General features: G+C 31.7%; 1 protein-coding gene across 1 annotated transcript in view; it reads left to right on the top strand.

Annotated features, from left to right (window-relative positions):
* Positions 1 to 26,060, top strand: part of LOC127706610 (MAM and LDL-receptor class A domain-containing protein 2-like) — a 158,052-nt gene that overhangs the window by 5,899 nt on the left and 126,093 nt on the right. Inside the window, exons 2-29 of the mRNA XM_052211265.1 lie at positions 3,427 to 3,573; positions 4,184 to 4,446; positions 5,045 to 5,135; positions 6,003 to 6,176; positions 6,457 to 6,716; positions 6,951 to 7,041; positions 7,593 to 7,730; positions 8,480 to 8,739; positions 9,531 to 9,615; positions 10,162 to 10,269; positions 10,439 to 10,579; positions 10,991 to 11,256; positions 12,217 to 12,301; positions 13,010 to 13,207; positions 13,828 to 13,982; positions 14,950 to 15,060; positions 15,587 to 15,674; positions 16,235 to 16,375; positions 16,887 to 17,045; positions 17,506 to 17,688; positions 18,544 to 18,747; positions 19,622 to 19,890; positions 20,497 to 20,629; positions 21,562 to 21,726; positions 23,181 to 23,375; positions 24,217 to 24,372; positions 24,929 to 25,072; positions 25,302 to 25,564. Of these exons, the coding sequence (XP_052067225.1) occupies positions 3,427 to 3,573; positions 4,184 to 4,446; positions 5,045 to 5,135; positions 6,003 to 6,176; positions 6,457 to 6,716; positions 6,951 to 7,041; positions 7,593 to 7,730; positions 8,480 to 8,739; positions 9,531 to 9,615; positions 10,162 to 10,269; positions 10,439 to 10,579; positions 10,991 to 11,256; positions 12,217 to 12,301; positions 13,010 to 13,207; positions 13,828 to 13,982; positions 14,950 to 15,060; positions 15,587 to 15,674; positions 16,235 to 16,375; positions 16,887 to 17,045; positions 17,506 to 17,688; positions 18,544 to 18,747; positions 19,622 to 19,890; positions 20,497 to 20,629; positions 21,562 to 21,726; positions 23,181 to 23,375; positions 24,217 to 24,372; positions 24,929 to 25,072; positions 25,302 to 25,564 (4,673 nt within the window). The remainder of the gene's footprint in view (positions 1 to 3,426; positions 3,574 to 4,183; positions 4,447 to 5,044; positions 5,136 to 6,002; positions 6,177 to 6,456; positions 6,717 to 6,950; positions 7,042 to 7,592; positions 7,731 to 8,479; positions 8,740 to 9,530; positions 9,616 to 10,161; positions 10,270 to 10,438; positions 10,580 to 10,990; positions 11,257 to 12,216; positions 12,302 to 13,009; positions 13,208 to 13,827; positions 13,983 to 14,949; positions 15,061 to 15,586; positions 15,675 to 16,234; positions 16,376 to 16,886; positions 17,046 to 17,505; positions 17,689 to 18,543; positions 18,748 to 19,621; positions 19,891 to 20,496; positions 20,630 to 21,561; positions 21,727 to 23,180; positions 23,376 to 24,216; positions 24,373 to 24,928; positions 25,073 to 25,301; positions 25,565 to 26,060) is intronic.

Below are 26,060 nucleotides of genomic sequence, written 5' to 3'. Positions count from 1 at the left end.
CTCGAGTGACTCGATAACAATTTGACTGATTCGACATGCAATCTGATTGAAGACCATAATCTGTTTTATACCAAAATAAAAACGACATGGGACTGTACCTTCATCTCAACACTCGTTTTTTTTTATATTTATATTCTATTAAACTTTGTTTGAGCTCGCCGTTAGTAGCCTTCTCCTTTGCCTATAAAGTAACTTGACTAAAATGTTCAACATCCGTATAACAGGAGATGTGAGGTAAATGTTATGAGACACCAATGTTACAATATTGATGTGAGGACTCAGTGGCGGATCCAGAAATTTTCATAAGGTGGGGCCCGCTCCAGTCATGCTTCAGTGATTCCCTATATAATCAACCAAATTTTTCCCACAAAAGGGGGGGGGGGGGGGTGCCTGGATCCGCCTATGGAGGTAAATGTTGTGAGACACCAATGTTACAATATTGGCCAGTCTATTTGTGAATAATTTAATTTTGGATGTAACACGTCTTCTGATTGGCTGAAAGTTTTTTGTCTATCAGCTAATAGACATAATTTGTCACGTGACCGTGACGTCATCAACGTTTTTTCATGATTTACTCCTTAAAAATGCAATTTAGAATTAAATTATAAGGAAGGACTGTAATATTTTTTCTGTCTTTTCGAAATAACCTAAAAAATGTGATGCACACTTTTAAATAAACTGCTACGCGGGTTATTCAATGTGCACCACGTTTTTAATGTTATTTGTTCATAGACAGAAAAAACATTGCTTTCATTCATTAAATAGATTGTATAGCAACGTCATACATAGTATAAGAGAACAAGTTGTTACAATGCCGTATAATCGTGTATTGTTGTGCTGTTTATGACGTTGTTTTATGAAATCTGACACGAAGTGCAGCCACTGATATTAGTGCATAGGACGGCATGATTTCAAAACAGAAAGTTAAGTACTCAGTTGTAGCTTGTTTTCAGTAGCTGCGAATATTCAGCATGGTATTCGTCTGATTTATTTTTGTTTGTACCAGTATTTTTTTTTATCTACTATACCGTTATTTTAGAGTTCAATGGTTTTCCTTTACTGATTTGAATTGCCTCTCCATTTTTATACCAGTTGTTTGTTCACTAAATCGCGATTACAAGGGTGCTGAGGATTTAGATTTTAAAATGGCAGTGGCTATTTTGCCGGCGCCGGCAAAATAGAACATATGCTATTTTGTCGGCTATAGGTAAGCGGAAGCCAATTTTACCAGTAAAAAAAGATTTTGTTTACCGATATGCAATTCAACGAACTGACTTTTATTTCAAAAGCAAATTTAATTTACACGTTTTTGATCTTGAAGCTATGTGATTGATTTTGTTAGATTGTATAATGTTTTATCGAATTTTTATGCAATGAGATTTTTATCTTTTATTTTTTTACAACAAACAGTTAAAAAATCTGAGATTTTATTCAGGCTTATGCATACATTTAGCATTAGACTGTGACTGATTTTAGAAGTAATTTCAACTACACGTGTTGATATGATTTCATTGCTACAAATGGATGCTCAATATTTTATTTTTATTTCCTTTTACAAATCGTATTTTCACTTGGACTCATAAATGTTTTTAAACGATTATATGTATCTCAAATATTGTTACTGTTATCTTATCTAACTATATGAGTAATAATTTAATTCTTTTATGTTGAAAATGCACATTTTCGTAGTACTTTTCGAAAGTAAATATTAAAATTCACTCTTTATAAAGAACCGGCAAATAACAAATTCACTATATTGCCGGCGCCAGCAAAATATCCATTACCATAGAAATAATATGCCGTATTTTGCCGGCTTTAATTAAGATACTTTTTATCAGAGCCAGCAAAATAGCATATTTTCTATTTTTCCGGCGCCGGCAAAATAGCCACTGCCTTTTAAAAAACCTCACGATTTCACTTTGACCCGCGGCAACATATTATTTTGCCTGATTCAAGCCAGGAACAACGTCAAAGGTTGTCTTATTACATATCTTAATGTTTTTTGTTGTTTGGAAACTTTGGTGTTGATAGCAGATCTTTAAATTGATGAGTTTCTGTTTAATTTATTCACAATTTTCTATATTTTTTTTTTTGGAGACTCCGGTCACGGACGATCATCATCTGAGAGATCATAGTGAATCTGTCAATTGATGAAATCCCATCTCGATGTCTTTTTGATAATTATTGCCGTACGTAACTGTCTCATTGACGTATACATCACACAGCCCTTTATTCATAAATAAAACTAAAAAAAATATATCTAAACATGTATAGAAAAAGAAACCAATTAAACGACAAACTCCGTTATTTCATTTTTTAAATGTTGATAAACGAATTAATACTTATTTCAATACTAAATTGATTAGAACACGTAAAGATTTAAACGCAGAAAAGGTCAAGAAAGTTCATCAAAATAGAAAGATACAAAGGACAAGTCTTGATTTTGTTGGCTTTGTAAATGATCTAACTGTCTGCTATAGTGAACAAGCTTTTTAAAAGACTGTTATAAATTGATAGTAACTGGACGCTGGAACTAATAAATAAGTTAGTCCCAGCTGGGATAGACATAAAATGCTATGTGTTGTATAGAAATTTTGCAAGCTATTATTGTTAAAGTACTCGATATCAAAACATCAGTCAAGTTATTGATAAAGGTAAATCCTGATAAGTAAATTTAAAAACCGGAACAAACTAGTTATCACAACCGATGTTGTGCTAAAATCTATAAATTTTGAAGGGAGGTAATTTGCGGGAAATTGCAAAAACAAATCCAAAACAAACAGAATACTTATTTCAAGGATTTTACTTATGTAAGACTCATAGCTAATACACGAAAAACCGAACAATTTAAATTAGTTTATCTGCAAAATTCGTCGAACATTAAATCAACATGGCTTTTATGAGCTCAATTAGATTTCCCTAAAACCTGCAGTTTTCCAGGGTTTTGATTTCTGAGTGATCTTATTAGTTCATCTACTGTATCACTAGACTGTCAACACTGTGGTTGTGAGTTTGAACTCAAGGCAAGTGTGTTAGACTCCAGTTTTAATTGACTAGGATTGTCAGTTTTCCTGCCAATGGTTCTCTCCAGGCACTCCGGCTTCCTCCACCAATAAAACCTGACGGCCATGATATAGCCAATAGTGCTGAAAGTGGCCTTAAACACCAACAATCAATCAATCAGTTTATTTAAAACACTATATCTTGCTTTAATTATTTGGGCCTGTATAGGACATACACGAATCTACAACATTTAACTCATTATAAAATTTGTTGAACATGTTCTATTTTGTTTTACAGCTGACCAAGACATCATTGAATTCATTATATAATTTGTTGAGCATGTTCTATTTTGTTTTACAGCTGTCCAAGACATCATTAAATTCATTATATGATTTGTTGAACATGTTCTATTTTGTTTTACAGCTGCCCAAGGACAGAATCTCATCTGTAATTTTGACTCTAACTTATGTTCCTGGACACAGATAAAAAATGACAATTCGGACTGGAAGTTGAAGAGAGGATCAACTACTACATCAAACACAGGTCCTACAGGCGATCATACCTCTGGAAGTAAGATGCTTTTAAGTAGAGAACATTACTTCAGATAACAGTCCTTAACAGTTTCTTTTCTAAAAACTAGTAATAAGCACATATTTTATAAAATCTCCATTGCACATTTTAATAGACGAAACTAAAAGAAGATTGCTTTAAAATTTAAAGTTATAATGTTTAGTAATGTATGTTCTACAGTCAGTCTACAGATTCTGAGTTTATTCTTTATAGAATTAATAAGACAAACAGATAACACATTATAAATATTAAGAAATTTCCAAAAGTTTTGAAACACTGTCTGATAAAAACTAAGAACACAGCATATTTGATATCAACATATATATTAATCTACATTAATGTGTCTTTCTGTTGCCTGTAGAATCATCATCATTATTAATAAGCATAGGGGGTGACACAGGATTGCTAATTTCCCAAATCACGTTTTTTTTTTGTAATTTTTCCCACTAACCACATTTGTTCCCTTATTTTTCAAAGATTCCCCCTTTTTTACCTCCTATATCCCACATCTTAAGAGTTGTCATTCTCTCAAGCATATCTGCTTTGAAACTTCAGTATGTTGAAATATCAAAAAAAGCCTTAACCATTAACTATATAATTCTATTTTTAGATGGACAATATATCTACTTTGAGACGTCTCAAGGAGCCAGTGGATCTAAAGCCCAGTTATCTAGTCCACAATTTTCAGTGCCTAGAAGACCACCATCATGTTTCTCCTTCTGGTACCACATGTATGGAGACAGCGTAAACAACCTAAATGTGTACCTCAAGTCAGGAAACAACTTGGGGAAACCAGTCTTTACAAAACATGGTAACCAAGGAAACAAGTGGGTTCAGGCAAAAATCAATGTTAGGAACAAAAACAACATTAAGGTATATATTTATAGAGAATAGAAAATCTTTAATATTGTCCTTGAGGAAAGAGACAAAAATTACTATTTATAAATGTCCAAAAAATGTACAAACATATCCTTTAGGACTGTCCTTGTGTTCTATTTTGGGTAATAATGGCCATACCGGTTCAGAAACAGGATCATAAGACATATTTTTGACAGTATGCAAAGTAGGAATCAATATCAATTTTAGTATAAAGTGGCCTGAAAGTTCAGAAGACATGATGGACAAAAGTATATGACAGATGGATTGAAGACAGATTTCAATGCACATGTAACAAGAACAATAGCTCTTTAAACCTTCAGAATGGTGTGTCACTTTTTTTATAAGCACATTACCATTAAACATATTTTCAACAACGACCAAAACCCATGTTTGCTTAATTTTTTATTGGCTTTCTTGACATGTCATGGATACCATGTATGCAAAAGTCGGTGAATACAGAGCTCCATAGATTTTGAGTTAATCTTTACCAAGTATGTAAGTATTAGCAACAGCATGATGTTTATGCAGTAAAATAAAGTTGTTTATTCATCAGTGGTATGCTGTAAGTGATAATAATAATTTTCTTTTCAAGGTTGTACTAGAAGCTGTAAAAGGACGTGGATATCGTGGTGACATAGCAATAGATGATGTCATGTACACTCCTGGAAAACGATGTCCACAAAGTATGAGTGAATTATAACAGAATTATTCATCTCATTCATAACACAAAATTCACCAGTTAATGAATCTAAGAGGACCGTTTGAAATGACTTTGCATAAATAAAAGTATTCTTTGTATTCTGAGGGCTATTCCAGAAATAAATGTATGGGGAATGGGAGGCACTATTTTTAGACCCTAACCAGCCATTATATAAAATTTAAAATTTAACATACAATTCTTCAAAATTCTAAGGAAAATGCAAATGCCAACATTTAATTAATTTGAGTGCCTCCCATCAGATAATTTCTTTGTGCTTAATTAAGTCCTGTTTAGAAATTTTGCTTGCAGTTAATCTAGATCATTTCAGTATGTTTTCACACATTACAGTATGATTGTATATGTACTATTATTGAGCACAGTTTATAATGTAAAAACGTACAGCATTTAACAACGAGCAAAGTTAAATGTGTGTAAGCACTCAAAAAATTAAAAAACTTTACAAATTTCATGTGTCAAAAGCGGATTTACCTTCATCAGAAACCTAACCTGGGAAAGTCAGTGTTATAACGGAACATAAGAACACACTGTAAAACTCAGTTCAAAAGGGCTTGACTCATCAGTTAGGCTGTAACTAAAACGACAATAGAGTACTCACAGTTACTGAAACCTAGTTCAAAGCCCAATTTCAACTAATGAATAGACCATGTTTTTCCAGACTTAAATATAGTTAGACGGTCAGTTTACCTCCAATAGATTAAGTAAAGATGTCATAAGCAGTCTTATAAAAGCATGACCTTGTGCCAATTCAAGAAATATGTAGTGGTTAAGGCTGTAGGACCATAGGTACACCTCTGATCCTGTTTTATTTTATTTTACTTATCAATTTCAGACACTGCAACAGGTAACACAGGGAATACATCTATCACCTGTAACTTTGAGGATGATGCACTGTGTGGTTACAAACAGCTTACAACTGACAATTTTGATTGGTCTAGAACGACTGGTACCACATCTACAACAGGAACTGGTCCTTCTAATGACCATACATATGGCACACCAAAAGGTAATTTATTTCTTATATTTTGTCTACACAGTTTGCTAGATCTATGTCAAAATTAGTATTGATTTGATTGTTGTTGGTTTAATGGTCAATGAAAAAAAGCATGCAGATTAAGGATAAGAAAAATAGTTCATGCAGATTAAGGATAAGACAAAAAGCTCTTGTAAAATGAAACCTTTCAGATAAATAATGATATAAAGTTTTATTTAATCATTTATTCTTTTTGTATTTTACTGTATCAGTGAAACTGATTTTTTGAAAGGAGATATTTAAAATTTTACAGGTCACTACATGTTTATTGAGGCCAATGGAAAAAGACGCAACCAGAAGGCTCGTCTGATGTCACCACAGACCATTACACTTGGAGACAAATGTCTTCGCTTTTATTACAACATGCATGGTGCTAACATTGGAAGATTGAATGTATATGCGCAGGCTAACAATGTTTTAGGATCAGCAATCTGGTCCATGACAGCAGAACAGGGACAGGACTGGAGACTAGCACAAGTCACGGTCAGGAAGAGAGGAAACAGGCGTTATAATGTAAGTATTAAAAATGGATGTTCCACAAAACACCCTACACATAATATCAATTTTCATTTTATTATGAGCTATATTTTAGACATAATAAATTGTTGATTCAATATGACTTTCTGTAGCAATACACTAACCAATTTACTGTATGGTTTCTGTGGTCTTCATTTTAATATGGATTTGAGTGTTAATATTTTTGTGTTAAAATCATTCATAAAATAAATTTATATTGTTTTTTTTCAGATTGTATTTGAAGGCGCAAGAGGAAATTCTAATACAGGAGACATTGCATTGGACGATGTTTCAATTATCCCAGGAAGGTGTCCTGCATCGGGTAAGTACATATTTTAGTTGGCAGTTCCCATATATAAGTATTTTGCAATCTTATAAAAAAAATGAAAATCACATAGCTGTGAGATTTGTATTCAATAGGAATTATTTTCTTACTTAATTTTTTTTCTATTGTGTATTAATTTTTTAAGTTTCCTTGAAAATAAATCTATGAAAATAATAAATATTTAAAAATTTCAAATAATACTTTCTGTAAACAAAGTAATTTATTTATGTGACTTTCATGAGTAGAAAAATAATGTGAATACATATGTTTCACAAATAATGTAAACTTGGATCTTCCCTTACATAAATACATCAAGAAAATTAGAAAAATGTTGAAAAAATAAATTACTGCAAAATCAGCTAGAAAGAGCCAAGCACAAAATGATATTGGTTCACAGTATGTATTTTTAACATTTCCATTAAAAATGGTTACATTCAAGAAAAAAAAAGTGATTTTTACTGATTTTAAAAAATTATGAATATGAACATTGAGATGAAATTGCATAGTAAATGATTAAAGAGATATAAACAAATGATTTCTTTTCCCAGGATCCTGTAATTTTGAGAAAGATTTATGTGGTTGGACTAATGTAGCTTCAGATGATTTTGACTGGAAAAGAAATCATGGACCCACATCAAGTACAGGGACTGGACCCCCATCTGATCATACACTGAGGAATAGCAAAGGTACTTATCCAAAGATTGTTTCTGTAGTTATGAACAAAATATTTTGGGATATTTGGAATATATTTTTGATAATGGTAAAAAGTCCAGAAAATGGTTTGATGTTTATTAGTTCTTTTATTTTCAATTTATTTCGCTTTTGGTAGAAAAAAATTGTTTTTTTCCACATATGGAAAACACTTTTTTTCATGGGAATTAACAACATTGATTTCATGTTTGAACTGACAGCATTTCTTTCACATGTTAAATAAAAGCATTACCTTAGATAAGGTACAGTCAAACTTGTATACAAAGATCTCCCTCAGAACAAAAATAAACCATATAAGAGAGGTGACCTTTTATATGAGGTTCAAAATGCAAAGGTATTACTACAGAGGGACAATCAGAGTATCAGCTGATTAAGACAGGTTTTTGCTTAATAGAGGTGACCTTTATAGCAGGTTTGACTAAAGAGGGGGACGAAACACCTTTGGGATGTGGGATATAGGGGGTAAAAAAAGAGGGACGTAGTAAAGAATTTGAAAAAAAAGCTGGATTTGGGAAATGAGCACCCCATGTCACCCCCTCACTGAATAACAACATTTCTTTTACATTTTGAAATTTCAACAGCATTGAAACCTTCACTGTGAAAGTAGTTTCCAACGTTATAATTTATAATTCTAGTGACATCCAATATTACTTATTGTAAAATACAAAGTGCTCTAAGAGTAACTAATGATAACTTTTACATCTTGTATCAATATTACTTATAGGAACATACATATATATTGAAACGAGTGCGCCTAGAGTTCCTAATGATAAAGCTCAACTGAGATCGGAAACATTCCCAAATAACAATGGAAACAAATGTCTACAATTTTGGTACAACATGCTGGGAACACAAGTAGGAAAACTGAATGTTTATATTGTTCAAAATAATATTAAAACATTGAAATGGACTCTAAATGGACAACAAAGTGGAACCTGGAATCTAGGTAGACTTCCTGTTCCCAGAGTAAAGAACAGTTTCAGTGTATGTATTGTGTTAAACTATTTTACAAATATGATTACTAGTCTAAATTACTAGTCTAAATTACTAGTCTAAGGTGTGATTAATTGTTTATTGAAAATTTAATATTTAACAACATTAATTTTTAGCTTCAACTCGCAGCAAGAGCCTGAAAGTAAATCAAAGAAAATATGCTGTAAATATGTGTCACATGACATCAATCAACCAACATTTACTGCTAATATTGTCTGCCATTTTTTGCTTGCAAAAAAAATTGTCAATGCTACTTTTTATCAAGTTAAATTTGTTGGCTTTTAAAAAGGTAAAAAATGAAAACAACATGTTATTAATTTCATGTGTTTGAAGCGCTTTTCTGGATTTACCTTCATCAGGAACGCTATTAGCCGAATATTTTAAAGCAGAGGATGTGTAAGAACCGAAACAGCTGAAGAGTTATATAACCAAAAAGTACTTAAAAATAGCAGATAAATAGATAATTATAAAACTTAGGCAACTAGAAAGGTTCTCTTAGGAAAATGACAAGTGGCAAAATAAATGACTGATAAGTGGCAAAATAAATGACAGCCTGCAATCATGAATGATTATTTATGATAATGTGTTTATTTTCAAGTATAAATATTTCTACATTATATATGTGTATGAAGAATAGCAATAAAAGCGCTGTTCCTTTTTTTGTGTGTGATTTTACTGTACATGTACTGACTTTGTGTCATGGATGGATGTCCCATATCCTTTGTTTTTCTATTATATAACTTTATACTTATGATTTTTATGTGACATTTTATTTTGTTTAGTTCCTGTTGGAAGGAGTTCGTGGTACAGGAATCAGAGGTGACATAGCTATTGATGACATTACAGTCACAAACACTAGATGTACATGTAGGTTTTCTATTAAATAACTATTTTATTTCAATTTTTTGTAACTTTGCAATTTTATTTGAGTCACCAAAAAGTCATTCAATATGTGTGATAGCTGAAAAATATGAATAACAGTCTTAAAGTGTCAATGTCATCCCCTTGCGTGGACAAGGGGTACTGTAAGGATTTTCCCTAATATTTATATGTCTGTATGTCTGCATATGTAACACGTAATAGATTCAATAAAAGTACCTATTCACATCTGATTTTCACAAAAGTTTGTATAATTGACCTATAATTGCCCAAACTTCAGCAGATAAAAAAAAGTTCATTGCCAAGGTTATAGGTCAAAGTTTGTGGTCAACTGAAATAGTGTCATAATTAAATGCTTCAAATAATATGCACCTTGAGATATTTGAAATCCTTATTAAAAATGTATGATAATCAGAAGGAAATTTTATCACATATAATTTAGTTGTAAACCGTATGAATGAAACTTTCATCCATATCTTCTGTGAATAAAAAAGCGAAGTATGCATCCAACTCTTTCATGTATTTTTATTTCAGTGTCACCTAGCACTGCAGTGCCATCTAATCAAGGTTCTACAACTCCTACTCAGGCAACAACTTTGAGGACAACCAAAACACCAACAAGTAAGTCTCTTTTGCATATATGTTACAAGAAATCAATGCATAACTTAAAAGCTTTATATTAAAATGATGATTAAAAAAAAAAAACACATGGTTTTTCACTTCTGTAAAAATAGGAGCAAACTTAAGATCATGCATATTGAGAATAACTAAAAACATTAAGTTCAAGATGGAATATCTATGATATTTTTAGATGGCAGAACAGTTAGCTGTAGTTTTGATGCTGGTTTTTGTGGCTGGACACAGTTGAGAAATGATCAGTTTGATTGGTCCAGGAAAAGAGGCAGGACAAATAGTGGTGGAACTGGACCAAGCAGAGACCACACTAGCGGAAGTAAGAACTTATAAGTTAAATATTTGATTTTCTATTGCAATTAATTATCAACTTATCAGTGCAGTTATTATCTACTTATAATTTTGAAATTTTTGTCTACTGATTTTATCTTAAAATCTTGTACTTATTCATAATTAGGATTTCATATTTACCTATTAGCACCACCCAGGTGATAATATCTGTAATATAGTACAAAATGTATTAAGAAGAACCATTTTGAGTGGGTTAATGTTTTTTTTTTTAGGTAAAAAAGGTAATCATTTGTTGAGTTTCTCGAAATTTTTATCATGCTATGGAATTTCTTTCTAATTTGTAAACCTATTTCACAGAGAATGAACTTGCATTGAACTTTGCCTAAAACATGAAGAATGCTGGTGAAAACGTAGAAAAAAACTTTCCTTTGACTTTTAGGTGGTTACTACATATATACGGAAGCCTCAGCAAAAACAATGAATCAGACAGCACGTCTGCAGAGCGTACCTGTCAAACCAACCCGATCATCATCCTCTTCATGTCTGTCCTTCTGGTATCATATGTATGGACCTCAAATTGGTGGACTTAATGTCTACGTACAGCTAGGAGCATCAATGGGGTCACCTGTCTGGACCAGAAAAGGGACACAAGGGAACAAGTGGATTAATGCTAAGATAACTGTCAGTCAAACAAGACAATATAGTGTTAGTGTTTAGTGCTGATTTTATTGTACAGTTTAAGAAGCTAATAAGATTTACTAACTGTGAAATAACATTAACAGTACCAATTTTTCTGCACCAGATGCACATTTTGACAATAAATGTCTTTTCAGAGGTCAAAATATTTGAAAATCCAAAAATTATTTAGAAAATTAAGAGCCTATAAACCAAAAAGGACAAGTATAGCCAAAGCCATATTTATGGCACAGTTTCAGGTTACAACTATGCAAAAAATAGCAAACACCAGCTGTATCTGGTTTATTCAGTGCTCTTCAGCTTTGTACTTGTTTTGGCTTTAAAACTTTTTTCATCTGAGCGTCACTGGTTGGTCTTGTGTGGACGAGACGCACGTCTGGCGTATTGAATTTTAAGCCTAGTACCTTTTGTTAGCTATTATTCGTGTGTTTCTTTGTCCTATATGTTCTCCCATTTATTTGTATTGTTGTCCTGTCATGTAATGTTGTCGTTTTGGTGTTGTGTTTGACGTTGCCATAAAAGCGGGAGGTTTGTCATGCCACAAAACCAGGTTCAACCCACCATTTTTTTCTTAAAATGTCCTGTACCAAGTCAGGAAAATGGCCATTGTTATATTATAGTTCGTTTCTGTGTGTGTTACATTTTAATGTTGTGTTTTTGTTGTGTCGTAGTTCTCCTCTTATATTTGATGCGTTTCCCTCAGTTTTAGTTTGTAACCCAGGTTTGTTTTTATCTCTATCGATTTATGAGTTTCGAACAGCGGTATACTACTGTTGCCTTTATTTATTCAACAAATCTGTGTTGAATGTTCAATTTAAACTTGAAAATAAATCTTTTATAGAGACAAATAAATTTTAATTGTTTCTTTCCTTTTATCTTAAATGAATATTTTCAGGACATCGATTATATTATATTCTATATTTTCATTATAATAGAAAAAAAGTTGTAAGAATTTGAATTAAATTGTAGATCATTATGGAAGGAGTGATAGGAAATGGATTCCGAGGAGATGTAGCTTTAGACGATGTGGCCTTGACAAATGGAGCTTGTACTGGTAAGTTATTTTGTTTATTTTGTATTAATAGTAACTTCTTATAAAACCTAGTAGCTGTGATGCAATGATACTTTCTGTAAGAGATCACTTGGAAATAGGGTGGGTAGCATTTGAAGGTTATTGTATGACCTCTGACAAAAATCAGTGGTCCATACTATATAACAAGCTCTGTGGAGACATAGTTCTGGTATTCACTATTGTAACCTGTTTGGCAAACTCAGTGTTTATAGTTCTAGCATTGAATACTTAATAGAGAGATTTAAATGGAATTTTATTATGTCAATTTTTGTGTTGATATATTATCCTTGAAATTTAATGTTTTTGAATTTATACATATTTAATACATTTTGAAAAGAAAGATATTGAAAAGAAAAAAAAATGAAATGAAAAAAAGCATGAATACAGATCTTTAGAATAATCTATAATATCAGAAAGAAAAAACCCTTACATATAATACTCAATAATGTCTTATTAACCAAATCTACTACCAGATTTCTATAGAAATACTAAAAGCAAGACACTTTCATGTAGTACAATTCAATTTGATCAAATGTTTTCCATTCTTGATAATATTAATATTATATGCAACATGTCAATCAGTTTTAATTAAGCTTATGAAATATTTTTTTAGCAATTTGCATTTAAAAGATCTAAAGTTTATAAACAATTGCATTTTTTTTCACATATGTCTTTATTTCAAAATATTAGGACAGACAAGTGCCCCAGGAACAGTGACCACTATACCACCATCAGGAGGAATTGTACGAAGTTGTGACTTTGAGAACAGAAATCTTTGTAGATACACACAGGACAAAACAGACAAATTTGATTGGACCAGACAGGCTGGTACCACATCATCAACCAATACTGGTCCTGCAAGTGACCATACATACGGAACAGGAAGAGGTAGGGAAAAATCACAAAACAGGAAAATTTGATTTATTCGTAAACAACTAAAGCATCAACAAAATAGTCACAAAGCCCATTGTCTAATTATTATTACAATCTTACATAAGCACATATACATCAAATTTAATAGATGAAGTAAGTGGGTAATAAAAAAACATTGAGGTATAAATGACCTAGTGTTATTTACACAGTAAACGCAAGTGTACACTGTTTTCTTATTACTGTTCAGTTCAAATAAAATTTTATATGTCAAGATTTTGAACAATGTTTTGATATTGAAATCTGCTTTGCTCAAAAGAAACAGATTGACCATATCTTAGATTTACCTGAGCTTCACCTGAGCAATTTTGGTACTATTGCCTGAAATTCATTTAAGCAAATTTTTTTTATAGAATTGAAATAGATATGACCTCTTGCAAAAAAGTTGGTTAACATTATGTAAGATTTTTGTTGTAGTGTAGACCTATTTTTTTGGTAAATAGTTGAGAGATTTGATGAAAAATCAAAGAGGAGGTGCAAATGCCCAGTAATTTAAAAGAACCAAATTTAACTTTAATAACAAAAGAAATGTTTATATACTAGATCAGTAAAAGACGATTTTATAATTGAAATTTCAGGACATTACATGTTCATTGAGGCTTCAGCTCCACGTAAAAGGGGAGATATGGCTCGATTGATATCACCACGTTACATTGACAGACAGGATATGTGTGTTCAGTTCTACTATCACATGTATGGCACAGGAATGGGAACACTCAATGTGTATGCTAAGGTAAGGTTTATTTAAACTCAATGCAATCAGTGGATTTGATAAAAAAACAGAAATACCACTGTTGTCATGAATTTAATGAATACCAAAGAAAGCTTTTGTCAACTCAAAAAATTTGTATTATCTTGAGTAAATGAATCCACAAGAATGTTCGCCGTACCTTGACCTATAATGGTTTACTTTTATAAATTGTAACTTGGATGGAGAGTTGTCTCATTGGCACTCATATCACATCTTCCTATATCTATCTTCTTTTCATCATATTGCTTTTTGCCATGGCGTTGTCAATTTCTTTCAACTGATAAGTTCTGAATGTTCCATAGGTATCTTTCCCCCTTTTTTTTTTAGTTACGAAACATGCACTTAAACATTATATAAACAAAATAATGATTAAACATAGAGTATTAGAAGAGTTGGAATGTAGTGTGACGGGATTGCTTCCCTTAGAAATTTAGTAGATACTTAGTCAGCCGTAAGCGGTTGAGCTAAGGAAGTACTTTTTTAGCTCAGTCGGTATACGCGCTGCCTTGTAACACAGAGGTCACGGGTTCGAGTCCCGGTGGAGACATACGATTTTGCAAGTAGAATCATGCTCTCCGGTTACAGTAGTAATAATTGATATCCAAGGCTGATTGAAGCATAATTTCTTCTCCATATAAAATATGTTTCTGTATAAATTAGTCAGGCATGTTAATCTTTACTTGACCAAAAAGTTAGATAAAAATAAGGAGATGTGGTATGATTGCCAATGCGACAACTATCCACCAAAGTTAAAATGAAGTAAATGTAAGCAATTATAGGCAACCATACGGCAATCATAGGCAACCATACGGCAATTATAGGCAACCGTACAGCAATTATAGGAATCTGTGCGGCAATTAGTTTGTTGTCTCATTGGCAATAAATTCTTTAATTCTTCCAATAATTGTTAAACAGCAATCCATCATCATTCTGTAATTACATTTTGCAGACTGGTTCTCAACTTGGGCGAGCATTGTTTTCTATGACTGGTAACCAAGGAAACAGGTGGCAATATGGAAGTGCTACTGTTCCCTCATCAACTGGATCCAAAGGTTACTATGTAAGTATACCAGTATTTCAATGGGATATTTAAATCTTTCAAAAGCAGATTGATCGGGTTGTTGTCTCTCTGACACATTCTCTGTTTCCATTCTCAATTTTATGATATCAAGTAATATGTTTAAAGAAAAATAATGGTCGTATGTGTCAATTTGCCAAGTGGCCAAAGTGGGAGTTACCTTCTAAAATATCCAACGAAATACACAATTTAGAATATTACCCATAATTCCATAGATTATGAAATGTTGAATGATGTCTGAATGTTGTTATAGTCTGTTATATTGTCTGTATTTGGCACAACCTTTTGGAATGCTTGGTTTTAATGCTCTTCAATCGTATTTGAGGTATTTGACCTTTCAACTGATTTGTGCGCCACTGTTAGTTCTTATATAGACGAAAAGTGTGTCTGGCGTACCAAACTATAAACCTAGTTTCATTGAGGATTTTTTATAACATGATAAAAAAAATTAAATATGATGTGTATTTTAAAACTAAAATGATAGTAAAACTAGAGCTTCTATTTTTAGGTTGTATTTGAAGGAGTTGTTGGTACAAATGTGAGAGGTGATATTGCCATTGATGATGTTAAGTTTACAGCGGGAGCATGCTCAGGCAGTGATGGTGAGATTCTTTAATTTATTTTGAAAAATATAATATGTCGATATAATTATAGAGTAAGTTAATTAGCTTTAGAAACAAAAGATATAAAATTTAGTTCTTTGATACAAGAAATTGATTTCAAAAGCTTATTTTTTAAAAATTATTTAAAAAGTTTTAGATTAATATTGACGTTGCTGAGATTTGATTTTTAGTATAAATTATTCACCATTTTGATTTTATTTAACTAGATAGTACAACCATTAAATGATCTACAAATTATGTATTATCAAAGTGTGTACGGGTTTGGGGAACCTACACCTATCTTTTGATCTACAAGAATGGATGACCTAGAGTGGAAACCTAAATGGTATGATACAGTTGTCTGTATACACACAAGTTCAAATCAAATCAAGTGTTGGATTTTGGCAATTCCACAATTATATTTCAATGATTTTCAAAAGTATTAGAATACTGTTTGTTTTAAAATATCTAAATGACACAAAAATGTCAAAATAATCATATTTACAATACTTCAGAGATTGGTATTTAGTGTAAAAAAAAAAGTTCAATTACAGGTTCCTGTGACTTCGAAAAAGGATTATGTACTTGGACTAACACTCATACAGGGGACCAGTTTGATTGGACATTAAATCAAAGAAGAACCAGTAGTGCCAACACTGGACCCCAGGCTGATCATTCTTTGGGTACACCACAAGGTATTTATTTGATTTTGCAAATCAAAATCTTTTTATTTTTTTTATTAAAGTTTTTAACTATGAGCTGCAAATCCTTAATTACTTATAGATTATCGATGGTTCTTCAAATAAGAGGAAGTTTCTCCTCTACATTCTCATCGAAGGGTGAAAGCAACTGCCAGATGGTTGATAATTTTGATGTACAGTCTACTGAAGACAAAACAGTTTTCTATTATACTAAATAAGAAATATTTGAACAAGAACTAAATTGAAACTTTAGACTTTTCTTTTAATTTTTTTTCCATATTAGATACGATGAGATGGGATACATAACACAAAAACAAAAAGCTCAAAACATATAACAAATCTCAAATTCAACACTTTCAATCATAAGAAATTTGTTAGTAGCAAAAACCTTAAGTGTCAACGTGATATTTTCAAGGGTTGTCTAATATGACTTGTCTTATGGCTTTTGTATCTTACAACTTTAATATTAGTATTATATATTAACAGTTTATATGTAATATTTTAGGACATTATGTGTATATAGAGACATCTACTGGACGGGCAGGCTTTAAAGCTTGGTTAGTTAGTCAGCCTTTTACATCTACCACTGGACGCTGTATTAAGTTTTGGTACAATATGTATGGTCAGGCTATAGACACACTTACAGTTTATGTTAATGTCCCAGGTAAATAATTTGGGTATAGATTTAGGTAGTATATAATTTTTCTACAGTATTTATGGCTAAAGCCATTCTACATATTCTATTTCATGATGTCCTGTGGAGGTAATTAGTTTTTAGGACAAATAAAATTGCAGCAATCATGCTATTTAGATACTATAAAGAATATCAATAGTTCTGAATTTTTTTCCTTTTTTAATACCATGGGATAGTATTGAAAAGCTTCACCGCCTGCAAACTTTTAAGATCTTTGTAAAGTATAGGATTTTGTGATGGCATTCTATACATATGAATGATAGAAAAAAGCACTAGTTGGCAGCTTTTTTTCTATTCCAAAGATTTTTTCTTTGTTTTTATCGATGATTATTACATTAATTTTTAACCATTACACAGCATTAGCATTGTGTTCATATTTGCTTTTTTTTTTTTTGATTCTATCAGTAAATATGTTAAAATTTTAATTTAGGACAACCATTTGTTCCAATATGGCAGCTCTCTGGTAACCAAGGACAACAATGGCAGAATGGACAAGCTGCCATACCTGCTCAGTCTAAGAGTTATAAGGTGATATTTGAAGGTCGACGTGGAAATGGAGCATCAGGGGATATTGCCATAGATGATATCACCTTCTCTGATTCCACATGTGGAGGTATGAAAGAGAAATAACAAGAAATAACACCACTTTGCAAAAAAAATTATAATAAGAGAATAATATGGGGAATAGATAGATTTGGAATGACGTAATTTGAGATTGATGTGTTTCCCTTGGTTGCCAATTTGGAGGAATCAATGGTTGGTTTTCTAATTTGACTAACCAAATTGAAACATCTAAGTCTGAGATACACACAAGTCTGAGAAGAGATCCTTACTAGATTGTAGTGATGAATTAAGCAAGGCTAAAAAATAATAAAAATTGCTTGGAAAAAAACCTATTCTTGAGTCAAGGGGTCAGTATAACAAGTTGAATTTGGCTGGTTTAATATCGAATGTGCCTGCTTAGACAGCCAACATGACGACAAAAGGGAAATAACTCTTGCTAAAATTGTGTCAATCTAAACTTAACTATTATATATGACTATGGAGGGTACTATTTTTCTTAAAATAACAGTGACCATAAAGTTAACTTTTAATTTGACTGTAGAGAAACCTGGGAAAATTAGGTAGTAGGAGTTATTGTACAAAATTCAGGTTCATATGATGTTAGCCAAAAAATAGGGCATTGGATAAATGATCTACATTATTTTTGTATAAAACTTGAAATATCAAAGCAAATTCAATCTGTTAATCATGCAATTTCTCTTCTAATGAATGCCTCAATACAAATCTTGATAATGTTTAAACTACCATTTATGTGTATAAAAACAAGAAGAAATTTATTTGTGTACAGATGGGGAAATAAACAAAAAAAAATAGTTTCAAGAAAAGGACTTTTAACATACAAAAAAATAAATTATTGACCTACATAATTTTTGCTATGTTGAGTCTTTTTTTCTTTCACTCACAGTAAACCCACAGCCAGCAGGATTGTTTACCACTCCATCTGGTACTCTTATTCCTTCCACCACTCCAAACACTGGTCCTTTCAACTGTAACTTTGACCAGAATCTATGCAGCTGGACCCAGGATAAAACAGATAATTTTGATTGGACAAGAAAGACAGGAAGCACTCAAACAGCTAATACTGGACCAACATCAGCCCATGGAGGAAGTAAGCTTTAGTCCTGCTTTATTATTTGTCACATTTTATTCATGAAGCATCTCATAATATAATAGGGGTCTTGATGGGCAAGTTGTCTAAGTAGTTCTTCTACAGTGATCACTAGCTAGTAGCAAGGTGTGTTGGGCTCCAATATTTATTGACTAGGATTACCAGTTTTCCTGCCAAAGGTCTATGGTTCTCTTTGGGAACCCCTGCTTCCAAAACGAATAAAAGCTGGCTGAAATGATATAGTTAATAGTGCTAAATGTGGCATTAAACACCAGCAAACAATTAATGAATCATAATATAATCATTGTAATTCATGTATTGTTGTGTGATGTTTTATTCAGATAATTTTACTTTTATATGAAATTGAAAATAACAGATTATAAATTTTCATATCGTTTTCTCTTTTGTAAATTATAATGTCAAGTCTATAAATGATTTTGTGATGGTTAAAATTTTACTATGGATTCATTTATTTTCTTGGTTAGAAATTATCGTGGATTGTGGAAAATTTGTGTATTTGTATATACTTGATTTCCTGGTTTTGCCAGTGTGCCTACAAGCCAATAGAGCATGTTGAACGTGTAAATTCATGGTTTATCTTTACTGATGCAATCCAGGAAAGTTGGTTTCCCAGGAATAATAATGGAATCTTGAGTATACAGAAAATATATGTACATATTAACTGTCAATATTTGAATTTTCCATTTTAGGAAAATTTGTACTTTGTTAAACATCTAAATTCGTGGTTTATCTTTACCCACAAAATCCACAAAAATTAGTATTCCACAAAAAATAATGAATATTGAGTAAACAGAAAACATATGTATATCTAAACTGTTCAATATTTGAATTCCATAATCTGCTTCTATTTTAGGAGGTTCATATATATACATGGAAGCAAGTAACCCTGCCAAACCCGGAAACAAAGTGCGTCTAGTCAGTCCACAGGTAGCACCAAGTTCAACTGGTCACAAATGTGTTACCTTCTATTATTTCATGTATGGTCGCCATGTTAACCAGTTAAATGTTTATGTACAGACAGGATTATCTTTCCCTGGAAACAAAATATGGACACAACAAGGAACAAAGGGAAGACAGTGGATTAAAGGAACTGTTGATATCTCATCTAAATCACAATTTAATGTAAGTGATTTATTTTCCATTTCAACAGCTAAAGTTTTAAGGAAAGGGGTAATGGTTACTTGAAAGAGTATTGTGGTTTTTAAATTTCTTTTTTACCAGATCTTAATCTTTAGATATAGAATAAGCAGATGTGGTAGGATTGCCAATGATACAACTATCAACAAGACACAAACTGCGTTACCAATTAAAGGTCGCAGTACAGCCTTCAACAAGGAGCAAAACTCATATGGCATGGCAAACTATAAAACCTGATATAATTTTGTTGTTGTCATGGCGATGTTATTATCAGCTCTTGTTTTTGTGTTCCTATTTAGCTGGAATTTAGCAATTGAGAGAAAGGCAATTGCTGCAAAAATTAACTTGGATAAACTAAAAAAAGGTAATTGCTCATATCTTTGTCATTTGAACTTTGTCAGTCTTTTTGAAATCTGAAGTATATTGTTTAATTGTACATACTTAGACAAATTAAGATCTCCTTCAAAGGCCAATATGAACATAGGTCTCTAAAAGTTTCTTTTTCATGTCATTTGATTTACTACTATGTATAATGTTCTCATCATTTCTCTTATAATTCAAATTATGAACTTTACAAATTTTTGCTTTTAGGTTATTTTTGAAGCAGTAAGAGGATCTGCTTACCTTGGAGATATTGCCCTTGATGATATATCTATGGCAGATGGACCATGCAGTTCTGGTAACTATGGTTATGTTAATTTCATCATCATAATGATACAAATAAGTAATTCTTTACTGACATATTTCTGTGTAAATTTTCAAATATGTAAAAATAATTTAAAACATTATACCACATACTCCCCTGACATCTAAAATGATGTCCTCATCATTTCCGATACCACAAGAAAATACCTATGAAAATAAAAAGGAAATAGTATTATATCTGATGCTGTAATGTACTAATACTGTAATAACTAATACATAGAGTGTAGAAATCTATAAAATCTCTTAAGACAATCCACTGAAATATTATCAAATATAATATTAATAGTATCAATAGTATTACTAAAATGTAAAACCTTAATGGTCTGAAGTAGTCAAAATGACAAATATGTAAGAAATGTAAGTCTTTGGCACACAGGATTTTTCAGCTATTGTCATCAAAGATGTATCATAAGTAAGATAATAAAAGAAAAAAATATTTTCAGCTAACTTAATACTGGACTATTTAGTTACTTCAGTCATCCATATTCAAAGATTTTTTGGGGGATTTTTTAAAATTAGAGTTTTAGAATTTTTCATGTAAATAGAAACATAAAACGATAATGGCTTTTCAGAAAGAATTGTCACAAAGGGGTCACAAAACACCTCAAATAAAATTAATTTGGTGGAGGTTTTTCCTGAAAATCAGCTGTCAAGAAAGTTATGTATTATACTTTCATTGAAAAGGTGATATGACACCATCCTTTAAGATGTACCTTTATTTTGCATTCATCTTAAAAAAAAATGATGTCTGACTTCCATGCCCCCTCTCTTTACGCATTCTAATGAAAGAAAAATTTGATATTCCATATTTTCAGATGGCAAATACACTGTACTCTATTGAAACACTGCTAAATTTTGTATACATCTGTTGCAGGTCCACAAACTGGGGAAAACCTCATTAATACACTAATTTGTTGGAACACTGGTTAGTTTTCTATGCATCTGTTGTAGGCCCACAAACTGGAGGAAATGTCAGTTGCAATTTTGAACCTTCCAATCTTTGCGGCTTCACACAAGAACGAAGAACTGATGATTTTGACTGGAGTCGTAGTACAAGGACTACATCCTCTTCTGGGACCGGACCTAATAATGACCACACTTATAAAACAGCTGCAGGTATTTAAACAGTACACGAATTAGTTATTGCATTTGTAATCTTATTTGTATTCATAAATTGAGTTCCATTCCCTTTAACATTCCCTTTATAGAATCCAAAAGCAAAAAAAATATATGGTCTAATATTTTATGTCACTTAGGCAAGACTTAGGTGTGCTAATGTGGCAATGGCAGTGTCAACAATTGTTAAAGTTTGTGAATAGGTCAGTTTAAGAAAAAAACACTAATGATCAGTCAATGATGTTTTGTAGACAGTTGTATTGGCTTTGGTACATTTCATTTTTTCCATTAATATTTTTTGGTCAGCCCTCTCATCCATGGTCCATTGACCTGTTCAAGTGTTACTATTTCAAAATTTGCATTATAATATCGAAATTACACACAGATAAGACATTTCTCTGTATCAACAGTTTATTTCTATTTACATACAAGATTTGGTATTTCTCCACATGTTACATAATATGCATGTATTTATATAAATTTAATTATACCCCTACTTTAAAAAAGTGGGGGTATACTGTTTTACCTTTTGTCTGTCCATCCATCCATCTGTCCGTACGTCAGTCTGTCCGTCCGTCCCATGAATATTTTTCGTCGCATCTTTCTCAGGAACTATATTACAAGGATTTCTGAAATTTGGTTTCAGGGTTTATATGAGTCAGCTATACTGTGTGATGCGTTTTTTGATTCATCACTCAACAACTTCCTGTTTACCTTATACTTTTAGCGGGGCGGGGGTATCATAAGTGAGCAGTAGCTCACAGATTCACTTGTTGATTTTAAGTTTGTATTTCAAACAAATATTCTTCACACAGGGTATATATTACATCCTTTATTTTATTCTTAAATAATATTTTAAGGTGTGAATTGAAGAAAAGAATTAGAAATGTGGTCAAGTGACAGTTTTTTATTCTGACCAATTCGAAATTGTAGAAAACTGAAATATATAGTTATATACATAAAATTATGTTTTGTTACATGTTAGTAAAAATAGTAATTTTAAAGATAAATGTTTATTAACAAAGCATGAGTTAATATAAAAATGAGATGTGGTATGATTGCCAATGAGACAACTATCCACCAAAGTTCAAATGAAGTGGATGTAAGCAATTATAGGCAACTGTATGTCCTTCAACAATGAGAAAAACCCATACTGTATAGTCGGCTATAAAAGGCCCTGACATGAAAAATATGAAACACTTCAATTGAGAAAATTAATGGCCTAATTTATAACAAAAGAATTTACCAAAAAAACAAATATGAAAGACGTGAACCAACGACAACCACTGAACTTCTGACTGAGGACAGGCACATACTGAATGTGGTGGGGTTAAACATTTTTGTAAGCATTCAACCCTCCCCCTAACATAGTTAAGCATAGTTTTAATAGTTGTTGTAAAGATAAATGTTTAATTTTAAAGCATGAACTTTAAAAGCTTTCTATAAATTTTCAGGACATTACATGTACATCGAAGCATCAGGGAAGTCTGCTAACAAGAAAGCCAGACTGATCTCTCCAATATACAGAGGCCCTTCACAGACCATGTGTATGGAGTTCTGGTATAACATGAATGGTGCTAACATTAACACACTTAATGTTTATGTACTGAGAAGTGGTGTTAGGGGAAATCCTGTATGGACCAAGAAAGGTGAGAGAATATTATATTAGCAATGTCACTTTCTGGAATAATAGCAAGAAATGGTTTATTGGGAAAAAAGAAACATCACCTTCTTAATGTGCTTAAACCTCAACTTTAGCCTAAATGTTGGAATGGTCAAAGGCTTTTTGTCATTTATTCAATACTGAACAGTTGCATAATAAAACATTACAAAAAAACTATTTTCACACATTTTTATTTCAAAAATCCACTTCAAAAAGGTAAATATAAATTTGGTAAGATGAAGGCATTTTTATTAGATTTTAAAATCCCCTCTGCATAATTCTTATTCATCAATAAAGGGATAGGACATACATCAATGTCTATGTACTAAAAATGAAGAAAAATTTGATATGTTTTTATTATTGCAAAAATTTTGAATGAAAAGGTATTGCAAAAATAAAATCTTGTGTTTTAAATTTTGTTAGCATTATTTGTATGTAATAATTAATCTCACATTTTTGTCCATTTTTCAATAATCGCAATAATAAATGCTCACAAAAATTTCTGATTTTACAGAAACTCAATTAAACAACTGTCTATTTATCAATTGGTAAAATGGAAATAGATTTTTGTAATGGTAAACTGATTAGTTGTATGTCATACCTTGAAATTTTTTATAAACATCAGATGTCATTTTGTAATCCCTGCTTTTGAAAGTTAACAGGTGTATACATTTAAATAGTTTTGTTAGGGATGAACTGCAACAGATGGTTAGCTGATGAATTTGTAAATGCATCTGTTTTAGTTAATAGATTGTTGAATTTTTTACTGATTCAGTTTGATGTCCATTTCAGTTGATTAAAAAATGAAATCTCTTTGTAAATTGCAGGTAACCAGGGCAGCTCATGGAATGTAGCCTCTCTAAATGTACCACAAGGAACATCAGCATATCAGATTGTATTTGAAGGAATTACAGGAAATGGTTTCCGTGGTGACATAGCCATTGATGATTTCTCAATGTCACAAGGGGCTTGTTCAGCTGAAGGTAGGATATGCAAAGTTGATATTTATTGGTTTAAAACATTAGGACTGTTTTTTTCCTTTAATGGGTAAAACTTGTTTTTTTTATTATAATTCTTAGGAAATGAAAAACATTTAAAATACACTCTTTTATACACTATTAATGAAGACATTTTGAACCATTTAGATGTTAAATGGCAAAGTAGAGTGTATTTCTACACTATCGTAAAGTTTATTATGAAGATAAGATTTCTACAGTACCAAATTCTTCTGTTGACAAGTTTCACAACTGTACTACTAAAGTATTAATATTATCATCACTTCCTATATATTATTTAAAAAAAAAAAAATTGAAATTTTAGAATATTAATCGTGATTGACTAGGATTGTCAGTTTTCCTGCCGAAGGTCGTTGGTTCTCTCCGGGCACACTGGCTTCCTCCACCAATAAAAACTGACCACCACGAAATAGCACAATAGTGCTGAAAGTGGCTTTAAACACCAATCAATCAATTTTTTTTTAGCAATTATCCAAATAAAATTCATTAATATATAATAATGCAATGTTTTATTATGTTATAGGAACTTGTGATTTTGAGATTGGTTTATGTACATACACAAATGACCACAGTGGTGCTGACAATTTTGATTGGGTTCGTCATAAAGGAAGGACTTCAAGCTCTGGTACAGGACCAACAACTGATCATACTAAAGGCACTGCACTAGGTAATGACAATATGAAAATTTAACACGTCAGGTGATTTATAAGCTTCCTTGTAGAATGTGTCATTAAAACATGTTTTTTGTTTACCTTAATGTTATCGTACCATGTGGTAATATTAGAAATTCTATAATATTATGTTTAATTTGCATACAATTATATTTAATGAAGATAAAATTAAAACCCTCATGTAAAATTTATACTTGATAAAAGATAGATTTTTCTTATCTGTAGGCTATTACGTGTACATTGAAACATCTTCCCCAGCAAGACCTGGGTTCCAGGCTAGACTGATTAGTGAAAGCTTGAATTATGCCACACACAACTGCTTGACCTTTTATTACCATATGTATGGTTCTACAATTGGAACGTTAAGAGTATGGACCCAGTTACAAGGAACCAGCAACCCACTTCCTGTCTGGGAATTACATGGGAACCAAGGCAATAGTTGGATGAAAGCACAAGTTTTGATACCAAAGCAGGGAGGAGACTATAAGGTTTGTAACATCTAATGAAACTTTTTTGTAACATCTTCTTTGATTGAACAAGGTTGATGCCATGGAAGTATTTGGACATATATGGCAAAATTTCTTATTTCCAAAAATATTTTTCTCCACCCATTTCACTAGCATTAAAATAGAAATTACAGTATTGTGTATAAAATGTTTGCCAGCATCAATCAATGATTTGATGTTGCAGATTACTCTTTTCCAGCTGTGCTTATGCTTTCCCAGTAAAGTCAGTTACTGCCATTAAATCCATATGATTTCAAACGATGCCAGTAATTAACAAAATGAAACATAAACAGTCATTTAATTCACCACCTAACAAGTAATAATGTTTGATTAATACATATATGCGTAATTGGTTTGAAAGCTTAAATTATTTAATGTTAACGATACAGAAATGTATAGAATTTGAAATTTTTGTTACTTATGTGTTAATGCATCTTTCCACTGAGAAACTTTCTAAAGTTTCTTTTAAGATTGTAAG

This window comes from Mytilus californianus, unplaced genomic scaffold (assembly GCF_021869535.1).
Source record: "Mytilus californianus isolate M0D057914Y unplaced genomic scaffold, xbMytCali1.0.p SCAF_6, whole genome shotgun sequence".
In the NCBI taxonomy this organism is placed as follows: domain Eukaryota; kingdom Metazoa; phylum Mollusca; class Bivalvia; order Mytilida; family Mytilidae; genus Mytilus; species Mytilus californianus.
This window is presented reverse-complemented; position numbering and strand designations above follow the sequence as displayed.